At 40.8% G+C, this 25,175-nt stretch overlaps 1 protein-coding gene across 2 annotated transcripts in view; it reads left to right on the top strand.

The window, feature by feature from the left end:
- LOC146657235 (phosphatidylethanolamine-binding protein 4-like) overlaps positions 1 to 25,175 on the top strand; it is a 52,874-nt gene that overhangs the window by 6,522 nt on the left and 21,177 nt on the right. For both annotated transcript variants that reach the window (XM_085426932.1, XM_085426931.1), the window contains one exon: positions 17,004 to 17,102. In XM_085426932.1, the coding sequence (XP_085283058.1) occupies positions 17,004 to 17,102 (99 nt within the window). The remainder of the gene's footprint in view (positions 1 to 17,003; positions 17,103 to 25,175) is intronic.

The following is a 25,175-nucleotide window of genomic DNA, read 5'->3' as shown; positions in this document are numbered from 1 at the left end:
TCGCACTAATGTTACACAGTTTGACTATTTTGTTTTAATCTGAAGGACATGTTTGTCTTGTGTTTTTTTTTAATGAACCAATTAATTCAATTATTTATTTTAGATGCTCTTTTGTGCATCCGTAAGCCTTGTCATGCTTGTTATTACTGACGCTAATGTGTGGTACGTTTTATTTAAACGATTTTTTTTTTTACTCTTATTTCGATGGTCATTTTTCATTGATGTAGTTTGTGTAAACAACACAGGCCACAGGACTGCTATCTTTACCACATAGTTACTCCAAAATTGGAGACAGTTTTAGAGTTGTTTTTCTTTTCTTTTTTTTTTTTAGTAAGGACCATAGCCACAGGGCACATTCTTAGACATGGGGGATTTCAAAGCCTTGTTTTTGGGTAGACATTTCTTGCATCTGGTGGATGGAATGAGGGTTTAAACCATTACTGCGATTAGAGCTGCCTCACTATGATCTCTTGAGCTTGCTTACTGCTGCTAATAGCTGTTTCCTCTCTATTTCCCTCTATCTTTTTTCTTTTTCGCTTTCTCTCTTTCCGTGAATGATTTTTATGCTTTGCTAAAACATGTGGGGGCGTTGAGAGAGGATTTAAATGCAACGATCCCCCTCCTCTTTTTTTGGTGAATCTCAGTGTTCTTTTCTGCAAGCCTCTGATGACGACAGGGCAGCTTTAAGCCTGGCAGTGCCCACGGCAGGCTGCCGTCTCAGCGCTGCCCACTCTCCTCTGTGTTGGCATGCTGGAGAAAGCGAGGGTGGGGTTCCTCTCTAACAGACCCTGTCATTCCTAGGAAAGCCTACATGTCCACCCATGCAGGATTCCTGATAGGTCTTCATGTTGGGGATGTGATAGCGGCGAGATAAGGGTTTTTATTTTCCGTAGGTGATGGCCTTGATTCAGCAGAGAATCTAGAAGATGCACATCTAGCTGAACCAACATGGCACTTCCTGCACTTTTTATATGAAGTTGAGGGTCAGTTAGTGAAACATGCACCATCTAATTGCATATTCATTGTCATCGGGTGGGTGTTTTTGGCTCTGCTGGATTAAAATCAGCCTGTTTGGCTGGGATTCAGGGAGTTTATTTCCTTAACTAATGTTCCCCTTTGTCATCATAACACCCCGTTAAGCTGACCTGTATCCCGCTCCATTCAGACACAGCCCATTACTACACAACATGTATGATTCACACAAGCTTCTAAAGAGGGGAAGAATTCCAACCTTGTGCTACTAGGAGTACTGGATTGATGATGCATATTTATTGCGATGAAGCGAGGCAATAAACCTCCTCCTCGCACAGAAGAAAAATAATTTGCACCTCACGGAGCATGTGTGTGGCATGTGGACCGCTACAGGTGAAAACAGAGGTAGTTATACAGGAAGCCGCGAGGTTTAAGGTTTGCCCTCATTTGGCAAGTCTGAAGAACAAAGAACAGTTTATTTGAAATTATATGTAGACTGTACCTGACACCTGTATATCTCATTTTTACTTATTTTTATTTTTCATTTCTACCACCTTTTCCTTTGTTTTTCCATCCACTGTAATGATAGTATATTCGTTTTTTTAACTACTCTTTGTACCCTGTTGTTGCAGTAGCGTGGCATTCCTTCACCTTACGTTTGCTCTAAGAGCGTAGGCAGCAGTACTTGTATATAGTGGCTGTGAGTAAAATATGATTTCAATTACCATGAAAATGTATTGTGTTATCAATGGGAGGATAAGAACAGATTAAAGAAGCTCTGGTATGCTCTTACCACTGACAATGGTCAGGCTTATAAGCAGGCAAGCTGAATTTGAGAAAATGATTCACGGTTTGACCAAAGCCCTAAAATCTAAAGCCAGCTCAACCTACCAACATACATTTAAGAGGAACTTTTCTTTTATATTGATTGGACTTTTTTTTATTTGTTTGTTTTTAAAGGTCAATTTTTTTCTTGGCAGGAGAAATAAAGGCTGTCGTTCATTTTTAAAAACGTAACAACTGAAGACAATGGGCGACAGTTGTGAAATTCGTTAATTAGATTCAAACTTGCCTCAGCGCAAAGGTAATAGCGACGACTTAGCGAAGCAGCAGGTCTTTAATAAAAATACCACCTGAACCTGTGCTGCCTCATTATTATTCAATATTCACACAGAAACTCTCTCTCTCGCTCTCTTGTCGGTTCATATACATTGACTGCAAGATCTGTTCAGAGATTCATAATCCGCATGGGAAGTGTGTCTGCTGTGGATACTTAGACAAACATACAAGATTAAATTTCTATTTATATGAGCCACAGAAACCTAACATTTGCCAGAGAATCACTGTAAGATCTGCAGACGACTCGGTTGTGCTTTGACACAGTGAGAAACTTGCACATTTTCCTTATTGTGTTCTGTCCAGCTGGGGGGGGGGGGAGCGGAGGTAGAATAAACTAGAAACTTTCCTTTGGATACTTAGTCGTAGAATATTGCGTCTTAAATATAAAAAGGGTGACTAGAGACTTGAAACTTTCCAGACAGATTTACTGAGGTGCCTATGTGTGAAACTGAGGTAATTGACTCCCCCCCCCCTTTTCTTGGACAGCTTCTTTTGTTTTACGACTAAGTAATCGCAAAGTTATAAGTGATCAAGTGAAGTTTACTTAAGACCCAGAAGCTTGGCTTAGTGGCATTTTGCCCAAAATGTTTTGTGCTTCTCATTTGTGGTCCGGCACAGGGGTTTAGTTACAGTTGTGTCCCAATCCTCTGATTCACCTTCTTTAAGAACAGCTTCGGGGCTGCTCATAATGCTTAACTCTCCATAATGCCATCCCCTTCATCTCCCCAGTGGTCTTATTGTCTTAAACTCGAGATGGGGAGAAAGAGTGTAAGAAGAAAAAAAAACAGGTTAATACATGTTTGGCTCAGGCAAAGTATCTTTTCAAAGACAGACTCTATTTAAGTTTTTTGGAGAATGTTCTTCTAGTGTTTCTCGTTTCTCCCAACTTGTTTAGTTACACTTTCCTTTTTTTTTCACTGCTTTTTGAGGTAAGTTAGGTTGCATTTGACATTAGAAGGCTGCTCGCTGTCGTTGCAGTCAGGTCCATTGGCGCGTCGATTGATCTGAGGGAATGATAAAACTGTCTTCCATGTCAATTTCCTTACCCTGTAGTTTGGAAGCAGAGAAAATGTTATGCAAATGATTTGTTAATCCCTTTACATTATTTGTTCCATTTCTCCCTTTCATTTTCACACTCAGTGTTTCTAACACAGCGAGCTGACAGGCGGACACCCTCAGACTGCTAATTCTTAAGATAGCAAAGAAAGTCAGTCATCCGTCCCACATTTAGTATGCACTCGCTTCAAATTAATCAATGTGACTTTAATGATTTACCTGAAAACCGATCCTGAAAAGGCCTTCAGCTGCCTACATTTTAAAGAACTTGAACTTTAACCTTTGTTTTTTCGGTTTTGTTGTGCATTTCTTTTTTTACATGCTATCAGCAGATTAACAGTCTCAAGGAAAACATTGACCTGCGCAATTAAAGCTATAAAATCAGCATAAGCAAGATAAGACGGCTGAGCCTAAGCCGAGAGAGCACATGAAACTGTGACCAGTGTTTTTTTTTGTTTTTTTTTTCCTCTCCCCCCTTTCCTAGTTTTGTTGTCCCAAAGGTTGGTGTTAAAAATAATAAGAAAGAGGTGGGATGGTCTTAGATTCAAGAAGCTTAAAATGCAAAATCTCAAATAAGCCCAATTTTTTCCACCCAATAGCGTTGCGTTTTGGTGGGTTTGTGTTGATCGTCTCAACTGACTCACATGCCGCCCCTCCCCAAATAAAAACACTAGAGATTTACGTGGCTTTTCAAAAAATGTATCTAGACATTTATCCAGCTTAATCTTCTTAACATATTAAAGTGATTTGCTTTACCCTGAAGTGGCTGAAGCTGCAAGCTCACCGCCCCTCATGGCACTAAGACCTCAGAAGCATTGTGGACACCTTCCGCTCCTCATAAAGAGGGAGGTGGGCAGAAGTCGACCTGCTTCTCATCTGTGGAGCTGTGGCTGTCCCCGCTGTGCGTCCATTTTACTTTTATTTTTTTGTTCTGTTATTAGTCCAACTGTTGCACTCAGTCAGTGTTCTTAGGCACATGGCTCTGCCAGCACTGCCCACACTGTGGTGTGGAGGTTTGGAGCTCTCAGCTTTTGAGCTGAACTGAAAGAGCTCTCTCACAGAGTAGGTGTTGGCAGGATGCTTTGTTTCTTTCTGTGAATGTCATAAGAGGTATGGATAATGAGAAAACCGAAGCGTAGTGATGGCATGATATATCTGGGTGCCAAGTTTATGCCTGACTGCAGATTTGGGCATTTTCAGATAGATGATGTGCTTAACCTTTTCTTCAGACGCGACACAAATCTGAGAATCAGTTGTGACAGTTAAAATGTGTTTTTTCCTTAAAACACCACTTAACAAGCCGGCCAACTAAAAGGTCCTGGTCAAACTTGAGTATTGCTAATGTCCTTACTTGGCATAATGCTCTATGGATGTGCCTGAGGGCATTAGTGTTGCCAGATCTCATCAGGAGAGCTAAGAGTTTACACTTGGAGATATTCATTGTAACTGAAGTCTTTGACCATCCATTGTCATCGTGGTATTTAGCTTAATGTGTGTCAAAGTTAAATGTGACATTGTGGTCAACATTTTTTTTAAAGATGTGGTTAAATTCAGACAGGACCGGATGGGTTTGAATAGGTTTTTTCCTTTAATGAATGAAATCATCATTTAAAAATGGCATTTTGTATTCACACGGGTTATCTTTGACCAATATTAAAATTTGTTTGATGATCTGAAACATTAAGTATGACTAATATGCAAAAACCAAGAAATCAGGAAGGGGCTTATATTTTCTCACGGTACTTGTACTATTTTTGAAGTGGGGCATTAGGAATGCAATTCAGTTGAATTTTATTTATATAGCACCAAATCACAACAACAGTCACCTCAAGGTGCTTTATATATAAGGCAAAAACCATACAATAATACAGAAAGAAAACCCAATAATAGGATGAGCCCTTATGAGCAAGCACTTGGTGACAGTGGGAAGGAAAAACTCCCTTTTAACGGGAAGAAACCTCCAGCAGAGGGAGAGCCCTCTGCCGCAACTGGGTGAGGGGAAGGGAAAAAATGAACGAATAAATGCGAAGCTTTGACCACAAAACCTTTAAGTGTTACTGCTGAGGGAATATTAAAGTTCTCCTTTATGGTGCAGTGTAGCTGACCTGATACCACATATCTGCATACGGGGTAAAAAAACAGGTCACTCATGGCCTGTGTGTGTGTGTGTGTGTGTGTGTGTGTGTGTGTCGTTTTAGAGTGATGACACATAAAAAAAAGGTGTTGTTTGTCACACATACATGGCACGAAATATTTTGTAACAAGAGCACTCAGAGAGCACAACTCCCTCCAAAGGGCGTGACCTTAACCATGACCCGATTGTCACCTAAATTAAATCAGCTCAAGCTGTTATTGGTGTCTACCATCTCACAAAATGTAAACATGGCATCTTGAAAACTGGACTGCTTGACTGCTGACAAACAGACAGACAAACTGTGTTATTTGGGTTATTTGGACATCACATAAATCAATGCGGCAAATACTTTCTCCTGAGAAACAGAATCTTGACTAGTTTGGGTAGATTAGCTTGAAAAATGACTCAAAGAACTAGGGCTGTGCGATATGACCAAAATTTCATATCCCGATATAAGAATTCTATTGTCTGATAACGATATAAATCACAAAAATGTAACATTTTCTGTAAATTCTGTGAATCTCGGGCAGCTTGACTTGTGGGAAGTGTTTCCAGCTGCGCGTCATGTAGCTGGAGTCGAGTGTTTTAACCGATGTATGAAACTATACATTTTTAGACATAAGTTGTAACAGCCGCCGTTTTCTTTGTGAGTATTTATTACACGGTGTGCTGCGGGGAAAAGCCTGTTCTAACGTTTGAGTCTAAGGTTTATTTTTTAGCACCTGGCGGCTCTCTTTTACTTCTCATCCGTAAATAATCTGCTCTTTCACGTGATTCAGTTTATTTTGAAAAGTCTCAACAGGATCTTGAGCTTTATTGTGAAAGGTTTATGTGGAACATAAACAAGCGGACACGCGATGGTTTTACCGTCGTTGTTGCTAACACAACGCATAAAAACAGGCGCTTGTCCGTCCTAAGAGAAAGAGAGAACTTTAAGAAATTAATATAGCCACTACAGTGACCATCAAAACAATGAAAAAATATTGCTGTAAAGAGTTTATTTTGCAACACCACGAAACGATAGCGTAAAATGAAACGATAGACGTTTTTATATCGTCATCCGATATATATCGTTATATCAAACAGCCCTACAAATAACTTATTTATGAGACCAGTTGCCGACTTATTTGCGATAATGACACATCAGTTATGAGTATAGTAACTGTTATAACTCTAATCTCTTAAATTGTATGCATTTATGTAGAGATTTGATTGCAGAGCACAATTCCAGATCATATACAACACGGCATGAAAAGAGCGTAATAGTGTTGTTATGTCGCTGAACAATGGATCATTTACAATGAAACTAATGATCTAGATCAGCGGTCTCCAACCTTTTTTGTGCCACGGACCGGCCTTTAATGTGTCGCGGATAAATACAACAAAATAAAACTAGTACCGGTACCGAAAAAAAGAAGATTTATTCATAACGCACATGAAAAGACCCAGGAAAACAGAGTTAACGATCAAAACGATAACAAAATAACGCTGAAAACTTATAAAAACCCTGAAAACTGTACATTTCACACCTGAGCCTCAACTTTCGCGGCCTGGTACCAAACGACACACGGACCGGTACCGGTCCGAGGCCCGGGGGTTGGGGACCGCTGATCTAGATTGTAATAAAACACTGATGACTCATTATAAATGTTTTCTTTTCCCAAAAGAAGAAGAACTCTGAACTGTGTTGTTACATTTAACATGCAGATATAGGTTTCAGGAAATGCATTTGCTGCTTACGAAACAATATAATTTTTATGTAGGTTCCTGACAGATATTACTGGACAGGAAAGACACAACAGACAGTGATCATTGAGACTCTCACAGAGAACATGCTGTATGTTCCTGTCCTAATGACTTGACTGTGTTCCCGTGAATCTGTGCAGTTATTAGGATTGTGGCTTGTGGAATGGAATGTATTGTTTTGGTTTATCTCTTTTCATATTCAAACAGCTACTTGACCTCTTGTACTTGGACTAAATGTCTGACAGGTGTTAAAATCATGCGCTGAGGGTATCCAGATAAATGTTGTTGAACGTAGCAAAGCTCCACTTCAAACAAACTATGAGTGGTAGCTTCTTTTCATAGCACGCAGAATAGAAGAAATTGATTGGAACTGGGAGGCTTAGGACTGGATTTTCCGCAACCATAATATTTTTTTTTTTAACAACTGCAGCTTAAATTTAGATATTTTTTTTTCCTGGCTTTGTTTTTTTTTATATTTCTTTGTCCAAATCCTATCGAGTGGTGCTTCAGGTTTTTCCTTGAGTAAAAAGTTGATATTGTTGTGAGGAGGGAGAAAGGACTTTTTTCATGTGTGCAGGAATGTAGATTTCTTCCCCCCGTGAAATCCTAATTGTGCCTTGGAGGGCTGGTAGGGTATCTCTGCTCAGCTCAGCTCAACAGGATTTGTGTCTGTGTATGTTAGAGTATGTCTCTTAGCTTGAATACGGATATAACCCTTTCATTGCACAAGCTGCTGATTTTTCATATTTGCCGATAGGCTGATCCTGTGTATCCGTAGCTTTTTTTGTGGAAGACATTGAAAGTTTTTGTTTGGGAAGCTTCCATATTTAATTTTTCTTTCCACTTTAAATATTTGATATTTGTTAAGAATTAATGCAGATAACGTGCGGACCTCTTTTTCTGGCCCAGCGGTTTCTTTCGAAACTCCCGAGAGCAGGTTCGGTCAATAGTGCATGGTCAGATGGATGACACATCGCAGGTCAAAACCATATCTGTCCCTGCACGAGTTATTGCTGTGCATTTATCTATGCAAATCCAGGATAAGATCCTATCTGCCTGCAGCGACATATCCCCCTGGATTTCGTCTATGTGAGCTAGGCAGGTTATGGTTGACAGTTAAAAAGGAATTGCAGGAACATATATGCGGAGATTATTGCTGCAGTCATTAATTGTTGCTTGAAAGGGGATTAGGATTACCAGTCCTATAGAACACTCTAACACCTGTCCTTCCTCACATCTAACAATGTTACTTCAGTTTTCCTTATTTCACTATCAGTTCAAGTTGGCAAAATAAAAAAGGCTGATTTATTCAAATGAATCATCAACGCTGGAAATGATTCAATATGTGCCACATTCAGATGGGTGATATATTATTCCCTTGGGGAGAGGCAAAGATGGAGCTGTGGAGCTGTTTTATTTGTGCTGTCTTTATCAGTGTGTCAGGCAGAGAGGCTGAGCTTGTTCTCTATGAATGGACGAGCCCTTGAACCATAAACCTGTACCTCCTCTGATAACAGTTTTTGCATTGTGATGTAAGTGCCATTCTCTGTGATGTCCTCTCTGACAGCACTAAATATATCAGCACGCACAAAATGATCTGTCAGACGAATTATTTTATTTCAACCAGTTCTCCAAAACTAAGGATTTTCTGTGCTGGGTACGCAGGGTGTGTGTGTGTGTGTGTGTGTGTGTGTGTGTGTGTGTGTGTGTGTGTGTGTGTGTGTGTGTGTGTGTGTGTGTGTGTTTTTGAAGACTACATTGTGCATTTTCTTAAGGATTCAAAGCAAAGCACAGCATTGTGGTTGCATTTCACCAAGCTTTTGCTGTTCTGTGGTTTTAACGCTTTTGCCTGTAGGTGAACATTTTTACTGTACTTTACTGTCTTCCATACTTCGTGCTGAATATCATTCGGTGCTATTTCTGCCGCTGACTGCTCTGACGTCTGAAATCACCATATCTTCTAAGGTGATATGAGTGCTCCCTGAATTACTCAGAGCCCATGATGACATGGACCTGATTGTCAGACGGGTGGGCTGGTGACACTGGAACACAGACGGTGCTTGTCTGTTTGAAATATTCAGTTTCAAGCTTCCAAGCCCTGGGCAGTCCTCTCTCCCAGTCTCCCAACACCCAGCTTCGCCCACTGAAACAAGACTCTTCCATACTGGAAAATCCGGCCCTGTCAACTGGCAGTCTGGACTAGGTTCAGCCCACACGCCAAGCACCCCACCACCACCACTTCCACCCCTTAATAGGCACAAGAGTTTGCCACCCCATGTAGATGCCTTTTGGTCGCCATCCATGAATGGCGTCAATAGCATCTTCCTACACAACAGTGACTGAACGGAGGGCACAAGAAAATGTGGGAATAATTTACACTTTCTCACTGTACTACCATCAGAAACCATAATTAATCATGATAGAAAAAATGTGGAAGCCATCTTGGCTGGTGAAACATGCAGTGCCTGTGAACAGCCCTGACACCTTTAACAGCTCCGATGGCCAAATAGGAATGGGGTGTCAGAGTGCTTACAACTAGTCTCCCTTCAAGGCAGCATGTTTCCCAACATCTTCAGACTCTTGTCTGCTGCATGATGGTTCATCATGAAGTGTAACCGTTGTAACCTTACAATTTATTTTACCACCACGATGCGCAATTAATCGCCTGTCTTGAGAACTTGAACATGTGGCGTTAGATGACGGGAGACCAAAACAATTGTTCTGTTAAAACAAAAACAGTAATGTTAATTTTTTTTCCCCTCATCTCCTCCCAAACATTAAAATAAATAAAATGTGCCTACCAGGATAAACTTGATTGTTAAAATAAAGATTAAATAAGAGCTTCAATTGTTTATAGAATTGAAATCTCACATCATGTGTGCAAACCTGCTGTTTTTGGGTTGCGTTTACACTATTAGCAAATCCAAAATAGATCTGCATTGTTTTACTTTTCATCCACCAATTACCTTAAAGTGCTTGATTTAGATTTCCAAATCCAGGAGAAATAATTACAGTGATCTCACCTTTAACTTTCTCAGGCAGCACTTGCTGGTAAAATAGATCTGACTCTCAGCGTGCGACATGCTTGACAGATTAATTACGGATATGAGTCCAGTGAGGTAATTTGCCCCGTTTGACTGCGTGTTCTTGGCAGCCAAACTACATGACAGAAATATTTGCCTCATTTAGCACTAGTTGGATCTCATGCTCGCATCCAAGCACCTGGCCCCATGTTTCTTCAGAATACCTGTTAGTGGTTGTTGCTGTGTCTGAGCATGTGCATTTGCAGAAATGCTTTCATGACAGTGAGTAGGTGTATGTGTGTAAAACCACCAGTAGAAAGTGTTGAAAGCCTCAGCTAGCAAGATCGCATCCAGGGTGACTAATAAGCTTAACATGAGCACGGCTGTGTTCGCAAGCATGGTGCGGTGAAAGAAGTCTTCAGTGTTGAGAGAAATGCAGAAATGGTTCCCTAGGCTGCTACTAATTCCTTCACCCCCTCAAGCTTCAATCAGACTGTGAACTATCTTACTGTTAGCTATGGCTTCATAGTAGTTACAAAGTTCACACCAGAAGTGCAAGGCTTTATAAACAAAGTTCAGGCTAGGCTGAATTTAAAAATTTCCAGAGTTTATCCAAGAGCTGCTCATTTGTGGTTTTGGAGGCTGAAATAATGCACATTGTTCAGGACTCTTGAATAACACACACTGTAGTAACATTTATTAGGTGGACTATAGGCTATGAATGTAATTGCATTGTCTCGTATTGCCTTGCGCCATGTGCTAATTAGATTCAAATATACCATATTAGCATATTTTTATGCTCAAGCAGAAAACGTGATTATGCAATTATGTAAACTTGTGTTTCATATTCCACTCAGTCCCCTTGAACTGCAACCTCCTCATAGCTCGCTCACTCATCTGTTTAGCTACTTAGCGGCCATCTAGTAGCTATGTTGTCTTTAGGCCTAGAATCTGCGTTTGTAGCCACATGTGACTTTGCTTTGACCATGTGGCTCCTCGAAGTGTGGATTTATAAGCCACTTCACACTCCATTCCTGTGTGGGAGGAGGCTGAGTTAAAAATAGGAAGATTTGGAGGTAGTGAGCAGCCCGCACTGTGTGAGGCGTTTAAGAACACACAGAGAACTATTGGTGTTCTCTTTGCATTCTTTATTTGTGCCAATAAACCATGTGAGTTTTAAACTATTACCAGTATCAGAGTTTATAATAGTGTCAGGACTCAGGTTACTTCTAAAAGCATTGACTTTATGTGTTGCTGACTTTGTCTACCTAAGATATCTGGTAGTTAAAGTTACTAACTTAAGACTTATTTAAACCCCACGTTCATGTGTGGGTTCATAATGTGAGCATTTACAGTGAGGCAAAAAAGAAACATTAAATTAAAGTGCAGCATGCTGAGACAATATTTTAGTTCTGTTCATACCCCTGTAAGGTATTTAGTCACAACCTTAAAATTTGCCTAACCTTAAACCAAGAACTTTCTGTGTCTAAACATGCAAAGGTCTTGTTTTTTTTAGGTTATGTTTAGATGTAATCTAAAAAGAACCTTGTGGGTTTTATGACCTCATGTAGAGATATAAAGCTGTATTTTAGGAAGTGGTTTTCTGTCTGTCTAGTTTCATCATGCTCTGGATTCTACGATCGAGACATTAGTGGAGGAGCCAAGGATTTTTTTAAATATCTTAAAGTGTAAATAATATCTTATAGTGCAAATGTTTTATAAAAAAAAACATGACCTGCGTCATGTTTCCATATAGTAAATATGTACTAAAGGTTATTAGAGCAAAATGACCAAATGTTTTTTAAATAGAAACTCTGACTTTAAAGGTCAGTTTCAAGTGTGAGTCAGAGAATTTATACTATTTATAACTGTTTGTAATAGTTTAAGGAGAAGATTCAAAGCACATGCAAAAAGCTAAGTGATGAACTTTGTTTGTGTTATAGTTATGTTTTTGTTTTTTTAACAACACTGTTTCTGTTATAATGTCAACACGTGTGATGTTGGTCACCTTAAAACCAGACCCAGTTCTGATTCTGAAAGTGGCATTTCACAACTTCTTCTCTGCTTTAATAAATCAGAAAAAGAGGTGAAGTGTTGATTTGACATGCTCATTATAGATAGGGCTGGATCAAGTGACCCTAAACCTTCCCTTAGTTACGCTGCAGACTTGCAATAGGGCTGGTGCACTGAGTATTTCTTCTTCACTCACCGTGTGTTTACACAACACTATGTATTTAATCATTAGTTCTTATTAAGCTCTGGCTCTCTTCTAAAGTGTGTCTTTTGTCCTGTCTTCCTCCCTCGGCCACCACCAGTCTGGGCAGATGGCTTCCCCTCATTGAGCCTATTTCTGGTGAAGGTTTCTTCCTGGTAAAAAGGAGTTTTTCTTTCCCGCTGTCGCCAAGTGCTTGCTCATAGGGGGTCATCTGATTATTGGGGTTTTTATTGGAGGTTTGTCCCTTTATAATATAAAGTACCTTAAGGGGACTGTTGTGATTTGGATTTAATTGGATGGATGAATGAAGAATCTTTTAAAGACTCAGACAGCTACAAACAGTTGCTGCAGTGGACACTTTTCATTTTTCTAACTTCGCTCCTCTCCGTGTCTGGCTGAAGTACCAAACCACGTATCACACACTTTGGACACTGCCTGGCAACAGGTACTCTTTGCAGGTAGACGGGCACATAGCTTCCTATGGTCTGGTACGGAGCTGCCATTGGAGAACCATGTTCAGTCCAGAGCTGGCAGACAGATATTTTAGGCCACATAAGGAAATATATTGTCTGTATTTTAAAAAACAAACAAAAAAACACCCATTGGGATACTACATTACCCATAATTCAGCTCAACAACCTCATTCCCTTAAGTGAACTGTAAAAGTGGTCCTAGAGTCTTTGTAGACATGACAAGACCGTTTAATCGCTGCAAAAAAAGATATCGTTTGATGTTCTTTGTCTTTCACCCAATTCCTGTGGTGCAGATTACCAGCGTGCTCTCTATGGCTGACTATGAAGAGGGTTTTAAAACGCTGCTAGCAGTGAGGAAAATGAGGTTCCCAAGCTTCTGCCGATGAACATTGGGGGATGGGCTGCTATTAATGACGATGAGGGGCCTCCTTACCTGTAAGGTCAGCGACCTCTAGGTGAATGCTGCAGCGCTCCTTTTCCATCTAATCTTTGGCTGTATGTCCCACATATTTCTGGTAAGGATCCAATTACTTCTGCCTGGCTGACCTCTGACCTCTTCGTCACCAGTATGAACCTCATCTTCTGACCCCAACAGTCTTACCACTGTTAACCTTCCCCATCATTCACCCGTCTGTCCCTCTCCCTGCTATCATGATTCTATAAGGAGACCTTATCTCAGTGTCCCTAATGTAAAAGTCCACTCAACTTTTCTCTGTGACTTCACTTGATATGGTTTTATACACAGTAAGTAAAATGCCATTAATCTTGTTTGGTTGTACAAAGAACAGAACAGCTGATTAGGTGGAGACTCATTTTCTCTGCCCTCTGATAAATTTACTTCTGCAGTCGTGTTCTACAGTTCCTGTTTTTCTGTATTTACAGAATGATCTTTGAACCTCGTTATAAGCTGCAGTCGATGGTTGTTAAGCCATCGCCGTCTCTTAATCACAACACAGATACCTGTTAATTACCAAATGAGTTCAAGTGTTTTTGCTGCTTAAACAAGGATTTGGGATCGATGCATTGCTTTGCTCGGGGTCGAGCAGTGAGCACTGTTGACCATTTAATGAAACGTTACAGGTTCTGTGCGCAGAGGCTGAAGGAAGTGAAGAGCTGGGAGGATAAAGCGAAGGATGTATTAATAGGCAGCTGCACGGACGACACAGTTTGGGATTGGGTCAGGGATAAAGCATGAACTTGTAAACTCACAGAGGGGCCTCTCCTTCCTCCCTCCCTCTCGCTAACTTACTCTCGCCCTCCGTGGTGTCATCAGTTAGCAGAAGTGGGCTCGATAGCCCAGGCAGGCTCTACGAGAGCAGCGATTACCCATCCTTTCTGATTCTCATCCCCAGCAGAGTTCACTCAAAGGTAATACAGTATGCATCCAGAGAGACACCAGATTTCCTCTGCCTTTGTTCTTTGACGTCTCCTGCTTTGCAAATACTATATCCATTCGATGCTATTGGCATACATGTAATTTAACAAATATCACCTTTACACTCCTATTACATAAAATCACAAAGAGGTATAGAATTTGTATATTATTCAGCCCCCCCCCCCTTTTCCTTTCTGCAACTGACCAGTAGCCATTAACGAGGTGCCCAGTTGACTTCAGGGTCCGTTGCACCCCCCTGGCATCCAAGGTGTGGTCTCAATGGGCCGTTTTGCTGTGATCACAGCAGGCAGTGGGAGGTTAATCCCAAGAGAATGCAAGCTCAATCTTTTCCCGCCTCCAGCTTGCACCCGGGGCCCTCACATCTCCACTTGTATAATGGCCTGACGGAGCTCTGTGGTCTGTGGCCAACACCTCTTCAGATTTCACTTCTGCTTTCTTTAGCTCTGAGAATATTGTGACATTTTTCAAGGCCTGCACCCATTACAAAGAATAACCGAGTGGGTTGCTGACCTCTCACCTTTGTGCAAAGTCTAATTATAAGTATAAGCTAAGTATATGGAAGAAACTGAATACTTAAACACTATGTAAATTTTTGTGTTGTCCAAAATATAGAAAATGAACCGTCACCAGTCATAGATATCATAAGCAGCAGAAGTGAATTTTAAATTATCAGCATGGCTCAGATATTACTAATAATTAATACTAATGAGAAACTCTAGCATGTTTTTAAAAATGTGTGCCTCCCAGTGTACAGCTATGACAATTAGCCCCCCGTTAAAACATGTTTTGATATACGTTTAGTTTGTTCGAGCACCGCTAAATAATTTCAGATGGCAGAATATGCATCTGTTTTTCCCCGGAGTCTTTTGCACATATCTGTGCGTAATTAATGTGGATTTTGACAGATGGAGAAAAAAAAATGTCCTCGTAATAGAGAAGGGTACATGCCACAATGTGTGAAGTGCAAGCATGGAGGGAGCTTCTTGTATTATTTGCTGCCCATGCCAGCTGGACCCGACAGATTCTTACAGGTAGAAATTCGAGCAAGAAATATATGCAGGAATCATTTAAATTCAGTGCCCACCATAAATAGGCGGTGTTTTTGTTGTTACGGTTGGAAATTAATGTGAAATGTTCTCAGTGTTGTTCTAAATTTGGCATTCAGAAGACTAAACCTGTCCCGTTCGGTGTCTTTCCATCCATGGTAACCTTCGTGAAATATCCAATGAAGTGCAATTTCTTTCAATGGTAATTGTGACTGGAGGTCATTTTTAATTTAAATGCTTAAAATTCCCCCCCCCCCCCCCCCCCCCTTTTAGTCATTGTGTGCACGCGTGTGTGTCTACGTGCACACGTGTGTGTGGTGTGTGCATCTGTTGTTAGAAACCATGTTATTTCTGAATGCATCAGGGTCTGACTTAAATATTAGTGTAACTACATTATCACAGTTTCTTTGCCTGGTAGCAAATATGTACAAATGAGGATTACAACTCTTGAGAAGGCAACAGGTCATGGTTGGTAAGCTGCCCGGGGGGGTCACTGATATAGAGTCACTTTTGACAGGCTGTGGAGGAGGCTCTATTGTTGCTGGTGTGTCTGGATGTTACCTGCAGGCACTATCACTGAGACTACAGTATTATCCTATTATTAGGCTTAGTTGTTTACGCTTATTACTGCTTGTCAGGTAGGCAGAGAATCCTTCTGAAAATGAGCATCTGCGGAAAAAATACACGACTACTTCTTTATCTCATTCAAGTACATCGGCTTAGGATAATTTTCACAGGCCTGCACGAATGTATTGATAGGACACAACAAACAGAAATGTAAGATTTATGTTTACATGGAAAATGTTTTCCTGCACCGACTTTCCCAACAGTGTTATTTGGCAGCCGACGTGAGAATGTAAGAAACGATGCATCTGTTCTCTGTGTATTAAAGCTGATAGCATTATGGTATTGCCTCTGTAGGAAGCACGATATACAGTAAGGGGGACAGCGAGGATTGAAACAGCCTTGATTAATGTCTCTGTTTGTAGAGGAAGTGAACAAAATAAAAAAAGCCCATCATATGGTCTGGCAGATTTTGGGCACTAGACCAGGGATGACAAATGTGCTCTCGCAATAATTCAATCTGCTCTCATAATTCTCTAACTTTTAGGGACAGACAGAATGAAGATTTTCCGGCAATTAAGCCGCCAAGTCAACGTCCAATAACTGTGATCAAGTGTTAGTTAAGATGCTTTTTCTCTCACTTTATCCATTGACAGATTGAGGGGTATAAAGATACTTGGTAAGTGGCAGAAAGTTACTGTGAATATGTTAACGAGAGGATTTGGTATCGGATCCAAAACGTTGTCATTTTGTTGATGTCACATTAATGATATGAAGTTTTAAGAATAACTGTGAAGGAACAGAGCTCACTTGTTGGAAGAATAAGTTTGTGATTAGCACAGCTACTGTATTCCAATGTGTATCATTGCCTTTTTAGGACAGCTTTCTTCATACTTTGAGCACTTTAACCTTGGCAGCTGAATTAAGACTGTTAACACAGAAGAAAACCCACCCTTCTGGCTTTGTTTGCTGTCTGCATACATTTTATAAATAGAATAAGAATTCACACAGCATTAAATAGGGTAACGTAAAGCTTAGAAAGTAAAGTGTGTGTTTTTGAGTATCTAAACCAACTCCAGTTGTCAAGCCTTGGGCGACGTAATGTGCAAACGGCACATGGCTGTTTAGAAAGCAGAAGGGATCAGGTACTGCTGTTGCTCAAAGTGCCTCTGGGCCAATCACAGTGTGCATGGCACTGCGGTAAACACTTTGTCTGTGTTAAATAAATCAATAACATATGAATCTCCTTCTGTTTGCAGAAAAAGACGTACGTCTTGGTGATGGTCGATCCTGATGCTCCAAACCGCAGCAAGCCAACATCTGCTTACTGGAGGCACTGGTTGGTCGTGGACATACAGGTACGCTAAGACTGAAAAACTGCGCCGCTTTAAGGAAAAACAAGACTTGTGTTTTGGTGATGGTGACACAGGCCGTGTTTGTTATTGGATTAGAAACTCATGGGGTACAAATTTATGATGTAGCGCGTGGCTGTTTAAAAAAAAAATTTCTTGAAAATTGTGCATTTTCATAATCTCGGGGTCTCACTTGGCATGTGTAGTGTTTACATCTGCACTGGGGCCGATCGTAAGGCTGAAAAATTATGAATGGTTTTTAAGCCTAACTTGGTTCAAAAAAAGGATGCCAAGTTTGAAAAATGTTAATTTTTCATATCATGTATCTTGTGCAATAAATGCCTGTGACAAAAGTGTGGGAGTAAGTCTTTCTAAATGGCTGTGAAAGTTTGCAAGGCCCTGTCAGCAGCAATTTCCCTCTGCTGCAGAGAGCCTGGGATGTGTCAATGCAGGCGTGTGAGACCGAGATTGAGGAGAGCAGCATGCGAGGCGCACACTCTTTTCTCCCATAGAGCTCCAGTCCCTCAGCTCCCCCTTCAGTGGAGAGATCTTGGCAGAATGTCCTCCCTTCATCTGTTCCCCCAGGCAGAGCAGCTCCCCCAATGATCCACACTTCTCCATATTTTACACCCCCGAAATGGGCACAGCTCCGATCCCCTTATTTCTCTTCATATTTCACTCCTTTTTATCCGTTCGTTTGTGTGTTTTCACATTCTTGCATTCTAACGCCAAATGCATGTTGAGTTGTTGATTGCCTCAAATATTTAGAGGTTTGCCGACATTTTATAATCCCCCGGTAACCGGGAGATCAACTCGGTAGATTAAGACTAGTGGTTTAAGAAACAAGCACACAAAGACGCTTCAGCGATGTATCACTGCTGCCATTTCGTTTTTATAAGGCGTGGTCATACACGAAGTAAACGGCACATTGATTTAAAGATCCAAATGTGATGTATTTGGGATGTATATTCTGGAAAACCTGCAGTAGATGTAGACTGTGCGTTCTGTGATTGAGCTCATTGGTGAGAGTTGGTTTATTTAACCACACTTTGGCTTACTGTAAGGAATCTATGAATATTTACCTCACATTTCTCACATACATCAATGATATAAAAAAAGGGAGTGATTTGCACTTTGTAAAATTGTATTAGGCATCACCTTTGCTTCTTATTTTTAAGCCAATAAAGTCTGCCTGGCTGCACGACTAGCTGTGAATAAACAAATGTCTTTCAAGTGCTCAGACAGAGCACATTTTCTCTAGCAATTCAATTTCCTGTCACTTGTGTGGGTGTTGACCTGCGTTGCCCATGTAGGGATTGGCCAATGTGATGGGATGTTTTTCTGATTGTGACTGGTGGTTGGTCAGAAGGGTTAATGAGCCTTTTGAGTGATGCCAACTGTAGTGGGAGGTGTTTAATTGACCAGGGTGCCTAGGTGACATCATAAAATCTCAGTTTTGTTTGAAGTGCCGATGTGAATGTATTGGATTTTGATTTGGTTCAGCGGTTTTGACAGCAATGTCGGTCAATTTTTGAATGAATGCATAAGTATATGTAATTCAGAAAGAAAAGACTAGAGTCACAGTCAAATATGATTGAGGATTTTTTTTTTTAATTTATTCTTTGCATTATTGTTTCATGTGAATTTAAAATAAAAAGTTCTGTGTGCTAATATTTGACATTCACTAGTTATTTGTAACAATGTGTTTGATGGTAGATTACTCTGAAAGGAAAGTTTCTTTAGCTGAAGTCAGGGGTCATGCTTTCAAATGTCAAAGGGATCAGTGTTTTGATCCTCACTCGTCAGATGGTGTGAGCTGCAGCAGCCATAGTCTTTTCATATATATTCATTAGCACAAGGTCATGCAATCTTGCCCTAGATGAGGATGTTTCCATAATTAGTGTGGATTTTTTTTTTTTTTTTTTTTTTTTTTTTTTATCCATATCCGGAGTTATGAAGAAAAACATTTCTTTAATTTAACTGAGAATAAAGTGAGGTCAGGCTGGACTGAGCAGCACGGCGCTACAGATTTACACCGATATCTCCACCAAAGTCTCATTAGAGAATCAATGATAGCACAGCAAAGACCTGCTAGAGTACTTTGTGTTTAGATAGGTTCCTCACCTTACCTTGCTCTTGCTCTGCATGTTCAGCTGTTCACCTATCAAAACATGCTGCTGAGGGTTTTTTTAATTACGTGACTGCTGTGTAAGACGCACTTGAGAAGGATACTTGTGAATCAGAGTGTGAACATTATCAGGCCGACCGGACCAACCAAGTAGCAGATGTCTTTCTTTTGGAATGATTATCAATAGTAATCTTAAGATAATGACATTGTGTTGTTGCGATTAACATATTTGCCTTGTGCATAAAAGGTCTCTGGTTTCAGACACAAAACCAGCTTCAGGGGTCACAAGCTGGTGTCGGTCCAAAGCCCTGCTGTAAAATCTGTGGCACATCCAAGTGTGGTTTACTCAAACCAGAAAATACAGCTCAGTCCTGATGTTGCTAAAGCTCAGTTCAATTCAAATTTATTTATATAGCACCAAATCACAACATCAGTTGCTTCAACAATCAGACAACTTCCTGTGAGCAAGCACTTGGAGACAGTGGGAAGGAAAAACTTCCTTTTAACAGGAAGAAACCTCCAGCAGACCAGACTCAGGGAGGGGCGGCCATCTGCTGCGACCAGTTGGGGGTGAGGGGGAGGGACAAAAGACACACTGTGGAAGAGAGCCAGAGATTAATAACAACTGTGGGCCAAGCTAGTTAAGTTAAATGGGGGGAAAAAATCCTGACAGCAGTTTTGATACGTTGATAAATGAGAGAACACATCCGTATAATTATGAGTCTGCCTGCTATCAAAGAACCAAGTGTGGGATAATAAACCAAATTACTAAAGTGTGGGTTTAGCTAAACTGAGATTTAGGAAAAGACTTGCTTCAACTATTTGGCTTGGATTGTAGCTGTGCTTTAAAGTCTGTGTTAAACAAACAGCATTAAGTCAGATTCTGGTTTTAACTACGCGTTAAGTAGTCCCTCCGTTTTAGCTCCTTTGTCATTTTTCAAAATAAACCCAACTGGGTCGAGCTGTTATTTGTGCCTGACACAGTAGGAAAAAATCCCAAAAATAAATGTAACTATATCCAACAGCATCAGCAAACATTTATAAACATGCCGAACAACTGTACAAATACAATTTGAAGACAATCATATTTTAATGTTTGTCAGGTGTTAAATCTTTTATTTAACTGTGTATCACATATCACATCTTTACTTTTGGCTGCCAAGAACAATTCACTCCAGCAATTAAGTGTAAACTGTGTGGCTGGGTGTCTTGTCTTCTCTCACCAGCTGTCCACTTTTCTGTGAGAGCTCGCATTATTAGATGCTCTATATGCATTTTTCATTGCGACTGCCCATTTTCCCTGACCCCCTGAACAACAGTAACAATCATTTAGAATCTTCTGCAGCACACGCTGTTTTTTTTTTTTTTTGTTTTGTTTTGTTTTTGGGGTTTTTTTCATCAATTGTGGACAATTACCAAAATAACCATCAACAGATTGTTGTCTCGCTCTCGAAGTCGAATTCCAGATTGTGAGCCTCTCCCTCCCTCTCTTTGCTCTCCCAGAGACTAAATCAATACAGATGTTCGGGTACGGACTCGCAGCAATAATTACTATAACAAGCAAATCATTAGTACCTGAATAGAGTTAGCATATATATAAACTGCACTGGGTGTTACTTTAACTTTCTAATACTCTCATTATTTTGGTGCATGTTGAGTCAACATGATGCAATATGAAGTTGCAAAGCAGTGCTATAGTTAATGCACTTTTGCACTCACTGGTTAGAAAGAGATAAAAAAGCCTTAGGTTTTTATAGATAATTATAGCCAGACCAATATCATCAGCTGATATTCAGGGAGCAGATTGTCCGATATGGAATGATATTTAAAAAAATATTCTTATAAAACACGGTGCAGGAAAGATGATTTAAAATGTTCTCATCTAGTTCATTGTGCAGCAGAATGCCTGCAACTTTGTTTACAATGCTCCATACATGAAGACTGATGTCCAGGATGTCCCCTGCCCCTTGCACTTTGAGCTGGGATACACTCAGTATATTAAGTCAGTGTCAGTGACTTTGCAGTATTTTTAGCATGCAAAAGCAATACAGAGATGATTATTGGATTTTTCAGAGCTCCAACTTTTTTCTGCAGTTATTCTACAGTCTGTTTATAGCCACCAGAAGCAGAAACACTAAGGCTACCATGCAGCAGCCATCATCCGAGCTCAGATACATTTCTTTAAACAAGACATGAGATTTACGACCCCTCGTAGCCTGTTTGGACTCCGATCACTCTGTCCTGTTTTGAGGATTGGAAGCCATCACATATCAGCTTCCTCTTCATGACTAATCGAAGGCCAGTTGCATGCACATCCTTCGTGCATTCGCGATTATGGTGCATGAGGGACTTGCATGCTTTAACATCCATCTCTGTTGTAGCGGCTCCCAAAGCAGGACACTGCCTGCGTTCTGCTGCTGCTCAGGCAAATACAAACAGTGAAGTATTGTGACTGTGTCAGACCAGCTGGCTTTGTGTTTGTGAGTTCTGAGGCCTGCAGAGATCATCTGCTCCACACCTCAAGATGTCCTTTATCTGCAAAATATTAGACGTGCAATGCCTCGCAGCATTTCATTCACCATTTAGCTCTTGAAAGCATTAAAATTTTAGCATTTTCTTTCTTTCTTTTCTTTTTTTTAAAACTCTAAACACCTCATCTTAAAGGACCACAAAAACACAGAAAAGAGGACAAGAGTTGCATGTTGGCACAGACTGTTTTGAAACAACAACAGATTCTCGTTGTACTTATTTACCATTATTGTGAATATGTTTAGTGTGTGTCTTTTCAGGAGATATTGTGTGTTTTACATGCACTGAGACATTTCTGCCTGTGCACTCAGTGATGAGCCTTTATCCAAAGTTTATAGTTGATGTGAAGTTTTGCAAAAACTGTCAGTTTTGCAGATCATTACTCTCTAAGAAGCATTCAACAATAGCGTTGCAATTTTAACCTCTGCAATAGCCTCAGAGTTTGTTTTAGCAAAATACCTGTCCAATATTGCAAATAAACATACATAATTGTATTGTTCGTTATCCCGTAATTATCCCTACTGTGGCATGTTATGATTTAAGCGTTTATTTTTGACAGACAGCTGCCCCCATATGGAAGCCAAAAACAGTTTCCCAAAGGCCAGGCGAACCATAGCTAGCTTCATTGTGAGAACAAAGAACCATTGGTATTATTCATAATTAAACTCTTATTGTGTACTCTGCTGAATATTTCCATTCTTCTGCCTCTCTCCTGCTCACTCTCATTTCCCCTCTCGATACTTTGCACCTCGTGCTGGGAACATCTGTCTGGCGTCAGAGCGGAGCCTGGCTGTGCAGATTGGAGCAGGTAGAGGAGCACATTGTAGCCCAGCTAATGATGAGAGTGTCTGCCCTCTCTCTTGGAGGAGACGCAAGCTGCTGCTTCACGCTCGCTCACTCCACTCATACGCCCAGGGAAACAGATTTCCAAACATATGCAGTATGTTTTTAATCCAGTTGAGCACTTCATTTCCCAGCAAACACAAATAACCTTACGGGACATCCATATCTTATGACAAGGGGGTGGGCGCAAAGGAAGTGAACAATTTTCCTTTTTAATGTGATTTTTTTTCTCCCTCCAAAGTTGCTAAACATGCTCATAACCCAGGTTAACAGTTTGCTTGTTTGTGGTTTCGCAAACTTTTACGCAGAAGTGCCTACTGACTCCGAGTCCTGTGAAGCAACTTTATCCAGTCTAAACTCCACTCGGTGCACCTGTTGTCATCCTTTGTTTAAACTTAAACTGACAGGATAAACACATGTTCTTTGTGGTAAGTGTCTTAAAGAATACGAACAGATTGTTGTCAGTAACATAAATATGTGAAGTAAAGCGGAGCACCTGTTTAAGCGATTGATGACGAGAGTTGTGCCAGAATTTAAAGAATATTTTCAAAAGTTTCAAGATATCGACATAAAATTGTGTATTAGATATCATATTTTGTATTTTAGCTCGAATTAGTTTAACCCTGATAAAGTTTTGCACGCAGGTCATTCATCCCCCCCCTTTTTTTTTTTCCCGTAACAAGCCAAAAGTCTCCCCTGGTTCAAGTCAACAATAGTCCTTAACAGTGAAGCACAGCTGGAGGTGCTTAAGCATTTAGAACATATGCTCATCCTGTCAACTAGAGCCAGGCTGAATGTCAGAGGTGGTATTACATGGAGTTCATCTTTTGGACTCCCTCCCTGCAAAAAAATATCAACTCCAGCAGCCTTTCCTCTTCGTCTCTGCCGTTTTAGGACGCTAGTCTTTGTTAGTTCTTGCTTTATTTTTCTTGCATTACTTTTTTCTTTCGCGCAGCCGTCATGTATGTCTCTGATGTCTGCATCCAGGGACGTGTGTGTATGTTTGAAAGAAGTTGGAGGAGTGCTAGCAGGACAAAAATCAATGCTTTGTGAAGCGACATGCCAACTTGCCTGGCGCTTTTTTGCATCTCGACAGCCCTTGTCTTGAGTACAAACACCATGTAATAATACATCAATGTTATCTTACTTGCAGTTTATTAACAAACAGGTTCTTCTTCAGTGTGGGCTGCTGCTCTCACTGTTCTCTGCCACCTAAAGGGAGAATTACATAAGAATCCTCCGCTCAGTTGTCAGCTCCATCCCCCGTCCACATACAATAAACACACACTCAAGTGCACGCACGCTTATACGCACACACAATACTGTAGCTGATAACAGACCAAGCCTCTTGCCATCTCTATAACAACTGACCTCCCCGCCACGGTTGCTGTGGTGAGATGATTGAGGAGGTTTCACTGCATGAAGAACGTGAGCTGCGATGGTTTCCTGTGAGCAATTGGAAAGGTTGTTTGGGCGCAGAGGGAATAATCAGCATTTACGCGTGGCCTAATAACAACCCAAATTCCTGTTTGTATTGTCATGTGAATTAAATTTCTCGGGGGGTGGGGGAGAGTTGAAGCATCCAAAATCGCATCTCTTGCACATTTATTTTTATTTAAGCAGATAGGTCTACTGTGTCAGCGTGCTGGATTAATTTCCAGCCTGAGCCCTGTCCTGGATATATCACGAATGCTCTCCAAGAAAACAAGGACAACCTGGAAAGCCCTCTTTGATCCAGTCTGTCACACTAGAGCCTTGTAGGGGGAAAAAAGAGCAGATTGGACCTTGTCCATGAGAATGCAGTTTAAGAAACCAGTAGCTATGCACACATTAAGGCACTTCTTTTAATATGTGCCCCCTTTCTTCACACCCACGACCATTGTGTATAAAATCCTGTTTTTCCTGAAAAGATTTCTCGTCGCAGCCGCAGACAATGTTCCCCCACACAAGCTGTCGTCTTTGTCATCCCCCCACCCTCCACACACCCCCCACCTTCCACTTCAGTCAGTAAAGCAGGATCTTTGGCAGTCGGCCCCGCGTGCGAATTTGTGCGTTTCAGGGTACAGGTGGGGGGGGATTGACGGAGTCTGCCTACCTGTTCCCCCTGTAAAGTGGTCAATTTTTGACAGACGTGGAGAGGGGAGGAAAAAGCGGGCGCGGAAACCACAAAGAGAGGGGCGGGCAAATGAACAAATGTCAGGGTTAGCGGGGGGTTGCTCGGGCCGCAGCCGTGGAAAATGCTTCCTCTTAGGGGTGTCTCCTGGAGAAGGGGAGTGAGGCATGCTGATAAAAACAACTCACTAACAATTATGCTCACCTAAAATAGCCCTTACTTAAGTATATGGCATGCTTGCCAGTTAATTGTACACAAAAACAAAGACTTCACAAAGGACCTCCTGCAGCCAATGTATTTTCTTGTATTTTGGCATGATAATTAAGTGTGACAGCTATGAATGCAAAGTTGACAGATATTATAGGGGCCTGTCTAAATGTACGTACTGATTGTTTGGATTCCAAAAGTTATCCTAACTGTAAAAGTCGGAAAGTGGAGCGTAGTGCAAAGATCTACAGTGTATTGT

This window comes from Rhamphochromis longiceps, linkage group LG12 (genome assembly GCF_057381845.1).
Source record: "Rhamphochromis longiceps isolate RC_006_pf linkage group LG12, R_longiceps_female_GT1.1, whole genome shotgun sequence".
Lineage (NCBI taxonomy): Eukaryota > Metazoa > Chordata > Actinopteri > Cichliformes > Cichlidae > Rhamphochromis > Rhamphochromis longiceps.
The sequence above is the reverse complement of the archived record's forward strand: the minus strand, read 5'-3'. Positions and strand labels throughout refer to the sequence as shown.